Source organism: Brassica oleracea, chromosome C5 (genome assembly GCF_000695525.1).
Source record: "Brassica oleracea var. oleracea cultivar TO1000 chromosome C5, BOL, whole genome shotgun sequence".
NCBI classification, from domain to species: Eukaryota; Viridiplantae; Streptophyta; class Magnoliopsida; order Brassicales; family Brassicaceae; genus Brassica; species Brassica oleracea.
In genome coordinates this window covers 23600821-23606128 of record NC_027752.1, presented here as the reverse complement: position 1 = coordinate 23606128, position 5308 = coordinate 23600821, and the positions used below count along the sequence as shown (strand labels likewise).

The 5308-nt window shown below is 28.5% G+C and overlaps 1 protein-coding gene across 1 annotated transcript; it reads left to right on the top strand.

The window, feature by feature from the left end:
• The first annotated feature begins 2859 nt into the window (after positions 1-2859).
• On the top strand, positions 2860-3787 carry LOC106344812 (probable ubiquitin-conjugating enzyme E2 31). Its single transcript, XM_013784121.1, has 4 exons — positions 2860-2941; positions 3257-3384; positions 3488-3590; positions 3678-3787. The coding sequence occupies exons 1-4, from the start codon at positions 2860-2862 to the stop codon at positions 3785-3787; spliced, it is 423 nt and encodes a 140-aa protein (XP_013639575.1).
• The last annotated feature ends 1521 nt before the right edge of the window (positions 3788-5308 follow it).

Genomic DNA, 5308 nt, shown 5'->3' with positions numbered 1-5308 from the left:
GTTTGAGAAATAGTGATGTGCGCGTGAGTTGCATATGTATATATATGTTGCTATCATGATACAATTTACTGTATATTTATAAGATTTGAAAGCTCTGACTTAGGGTTATATACGAACATATTTTTAAGACTTTGCATGTTAGTGACTGAGATTGTCAAATAGTGCAACAAAAAAACAAAATAAATGGATTAAGGGTGCACACTACTTATAGGATTCAATTATTATTTAAATTTTAAACCTAAACACTAAATTTAAATTCTAAGACCTAAAATTTTAAACTCTAAACCCACTTATCAAAACGCTAAACACTAATCACTAAACCCAAAGCCCAAATATAAATCATAAATCCAAATAGAATACAACAAAATAAATAGCATAGTACTTTTTTTTAACGAAAAAATAATACATATTGGTGAAATTATGAATGTATATGATTGTATGGAAGAAGTTAATATTGACTTCCACCTCATCTACACTTTGTAAATACTAAACCTTAAACCCCAATTATTAAATCGTAAACCTAAATATAAATTCTAAATCTAAATATCAAAATCTAAAATATTAAACTCTAATTACTAAATCATAAACTCAAATATAAATCATGAACCCAAATATCAAAACTTAAAAATACTAAACCCTAAACCCTAATTACTTAATCATAAACCCAAATATAAACTATGAACCCAAATATCAAAATCTAAAAATAGTATATAATATTATGTAAAATTAAATTATATAATATAGATAATTCATTTCATAGTAACAATCTTAATTAAACCCAAAGAAAAGAGAGAGGAAACATGAAAAATAAATCTATTTAAAATTATGATGTTATATATGTAACCATAGGTTATGCAAATGAAATTTTGGGAGAGGTTGTGCAACTACATCTTCCGTGTTGAACACAAAGAGAGGTCATATATTTTTATTTTTTCTATATTGATCTAGTGTACTATAAATTATGGTGTAGTGATAGGTTTTATGAGTGGCTAAGATATAGGGGCTGTAGAGGAATTATGAAAATAGAACAGTGACTACAAGGACGTATACTAGTTAGCTAATTATTTTATTTTTCTTACCGAGCGCAATTGCTCAATAATTAATCTATTGAATCTAAATTCAATTTTTCAGCATTAAGTAAAATTATAGTCAACGTACAAATAAATCTATCAGGTCTTAATTAAATTTATTAGAGTGAAGTAAACTTTTGGCAAAAATAAAAATAAATCTATCAAGTTTTAATTAAATCTGTCAACATGACGTATATCTGTGTAAAAAAAATCTATAGAAACTTAATTAAATATGTCAAACTGAAGTAAAATGTATGAACAAAGAAATTAAATCAATGAATGATGAATAAATATATCAAAATTAAATAAATATGTGGCCAGAAATTAAATCTGTCAAATCATCACTAAATCTGTTATTATCAAATAATTTTTTTTTCAAAATGTGACAAATGTTTTTAAGCAAAACTGTCGAAATTAAGTAAATATATGACCAAAGAGAAATAGATCTGTCAAACATAAGTTTGTGCAAAATTGGTATCAAAATAGGAAGAATCATAAATATTGTTTTGTAACAAGTAAAGTAAGAGCAAAATAGGTATCAAAAACAAAATAGTAGTAAAAATAAAATTAGTGTTAATCTAGTAATAAATTGATAAGTAAAGATTAAACCAAATTACTCATATTAACTCTTATTTCTTATGTAATTACTAGACTAATTTATTAATAGTAATGATATCAATAGTCTTTAAGCAGGCATGAGATTTATAAATTATGAAGACATTTATTAGGTCAATTTGCTGAAAGCTAGGAAGCATCAGTGGTGGTGCACTTCTCGCTCTGGAAGTGGAGTTGGAAATAGAATAGCATTCGGAATTGCATGGAATCGACTTGGAATCGTGATTCCGAGATTAAAGTGTCTAGAAGCGTGATGGAATCTCACGATTCTAAGATGAAAGCATTGATGGTGTAGATCGGAACCGTTAGTGTGGTCGTACTGTAAACACAACGGTGATTACAAAAGATGGCGTTTGAAGAAGATGATACTATAAACATCAGCTAGTTTTACGGTGGTCCCTCCACAAACATAACAATTTTTTTTCTATAAACCTAGCAAGTAAAACTTAAATTCATAAAGAAACAAGAAAAAGTAGCTGAGAACAAAAGTCTTATATATTAAACTTTAAAGCAAAGGTAACTTCATCTTATTCTGTTTTGTGAATATTAATCCAATTATACTCTATTATTCACTTGTTCTTTTTATTTAATGTTGTTTGTATTATTCAGTTTGGTTTTGGTTGTGACTGAATTGATTTATTGAGGTGCCCTATTCTCTTTTTAATACTTAAATTATATATGTACTGCATATGACGTAAATATATACTGTTATAATTTTTGTAGTTATACATATATTTTTTTTTTTGAATTGTGGACTTGTTTTTACTACTTAATAAATATTTAGTTAATATAATATTATTTTAATATATAATAACCCAATAATATATGTGTAATATACTTCCAACACGTACCCCCTTCTTAAATATTTTAAAAAACTCGCTTTTCCGCTTCCGAACGCTTCCGCTTCCGCGTACCCGCTTCCGATTCCATGTAACATAGGCTGAAAGTAACACCTATAAAGCCCAAGGCTCCTTCATTTGATCCAACACTATTCATACTAACATTTTCCAAGAAAGCAATTGGTATCAATCCATTTTTTGTTCAAATTTTGTCAAATATCTTTTGAACATTATCCTTCACATATATTACAAAAAATATTTACTAGTACTAACAACAATTGTCTTTGTTGTTTCATTTGATGAAAAAGGAAATACATTTGTTATTAATCATAACGATGTCGATAGAGAAAAAGGCGATGCAGCGGATCGAGAAGGAGTTCAAGGATATGACTTCGAAAGACTCCTTGTACATCATCGGTTAGTATTTTTCATAACAATTCACAAAGGCCACATGCCAGAGAAAATAAATAGATAATAAAAATTGAACTGCATACATCATGTGAAATAGTTTGTGATCAGATTATACACTATCTTGATATTTGCATAATATACGCGTGAAGTTAACATTAGGTTCACCACAATTGTATTTTTTTTTCTTACAAATACATATGCATCATTTATTTTTCTAGTGCATATGCTTTCATTAATAAGTCTTTCCTATATTAAGAACCACAATAATTACAATTTTATGTTTCTCCATTATAATATTGCTATTTGTTGATACATATTTAGGTAGAGACTCGAACGATTTGTTCAAATGGAATGCGATGATTCAAGGTCCATATAGTTCTCCATATGCCGGTGGCATGTTTAGCATCAACATTAATTTTTTAAAAAATTATCCTTTTTCAGCACCCAAAGTTATATAAACTAAAATAAAAATAAATTGAAATTTAAGAAGTTGTATATGTAATGTTAAGCACTAAAACAAATATGTTTTGTTTCTTTTTTTATCTTTTTTAGTTTACGTTTAAAACTCTGATTTATCATCCAAATATCAGTTCTGAAGGATCAATATGCCTTGACATTCTTAAAGACAACTGGGATCCCCCTCTCATAGTTGAAAAGTTTAAAATTTGATTTATAAATTAAATAATTTATTTTGTGTATTTAAATACTACCTTTGTTATTTAGAGTTATAAAATGAATAAACAGGTGCTTTTGTCCATCACTTCATTATTGGCAGACCCAAACCCAGATACTCCTCTTATGGCAGGTATTGGAGGGCTCGAAATTGGACAGGGCGATATGCTTAAAGATTAATGGCTGTCTTAAGAAAAATAGTAATTCTTTATGAATAAAAAAGAAGATTAATAGTTTTTTTTTTCAAATTAATCATACAAATAACTACCAACTACTTTGAATGATATGTTATTCTGGATTTCTTATATATTATGTTACAAGCATTTTAGACTTTTTATTATGCTATTATAAATTTTAATAAATACTAGATTTTGACCAGATTTTCAAACATTATGATTATTTTTTTTAGTTGCGTAGAAAATTTTAAAGTTAGCCCTAGGATGTTTTCTCCCTGACATGACTTTCGAGACAGCTGTATGACTTATCTTCCTCGAAGCCGGCGGGGTTTCGCTCTCCAGCGTTGCGCCAATCCATTGGTCTCATGGTTTTGCCTCTTCTGCTTTGGTTATCTGTCTCATTTTTTCCGTATCGTCTTGTTTATGCAATCTCGATTTCGCCACTGCCACTGTTACTCTTGACGTCTCTGTGTCTCCTGCTCCTTCTCTCATTGTCACCATCTCTCCTGTTCCTGCCCTCTGCATAATGATAGGGCGGTTTCTTAATTTCTTCAATTTGTGTATATATGATCTAATTTCTCTAAAAATAAAATTATTTCTCGGATACATCTCCAATGACTTTTTTTTTTTCAAAAGAAGAAAACATAATTTAGGGTTTATACGATTCATCACCAAAACCTCTGATTGTTGTTGTTTTGTGTGAAGCCTTGTTATCACTAGTAATTTCTGGCGGCCACTATCCATTGCTGAAGAGAAGCCCCAAATCCGAGTCTCCCTCGGTGATGCAAATCGCCTTAATCCCTCGGCTATATCACTAATAGTACTGGTTCTATGCATAAGTGTGCATTTGCACATGGTATATTTACTTGAAGGTCCATATTATTAGCTTACATAAGTTAGTATACATGTAATCATGCTAGAAGTTTTGTAAAAAATATTTAAGTTCAAGGTCTGGCTTCTAATATCAGCCAATTATTTTATTTTTCCTTTTATCCAGTTAAAATTACTTGTGACCTAGCAGTTAGAGATTTTTTTTCTCTTATAAATTAATAACTTTATTTATCATGTCAAGTGCTGAAATTATTATCTGAGATCAGTATTCTGTTCGAGATCCGATTCGAATCCATTCCAAAAATTTGGATATCTAGAGGGGCCGGATCTGGATAGTAAAATGTTGGATCCGTCAAAACCGGATCCAGATCCGGATATCTTGATTTTTAAGTCCGTATATCCGGATCCGTAATATTTATTGATAATTATTTCAAAAATAGTAATATCTATATATAAAATTAATTTTATCTATTATATTTTAATTTTATAATAGTATATATAAAATTTATATAAATTTTTAATAGTATAAATAGAAATAATGAAAACATTATATACATTTTGATTTTTTAATTATTGTATATATATATTTTTAAAAATATTTATTTTAAGGATCTAAATCGGGATCCGGATATTATAATTTTTAGAACGATATCAGATATATAGGAACCCCATGATCCGAATAAGGATAATAAAA

Excerpts from the sequence above, each read along its gene's own strand:
- LOC106344812 (XM_013784121.1), top strand. The coding sequence starts at position 2,860 with ATGTCGATAGAGAAAAAGGCGATGCAGCGGATCGAGAAGGAGTTCAAG. Across the intron at positions 3,385-3,487 it reads ATCCTTTTTCAGCACCCAAA|TTTACGTTTAAAACTCTGAT; the intron begins GTTATATAAACT and ends TATCTTTTTTAG. Across the intron at positions 3,591-3,677 it reads TCCCCCTCTCATAGTTGAAA|AGGTGCTTTTGTCCATCACT; the intron begins AGTTTAAAATTT and ends AAATGAATAAAC.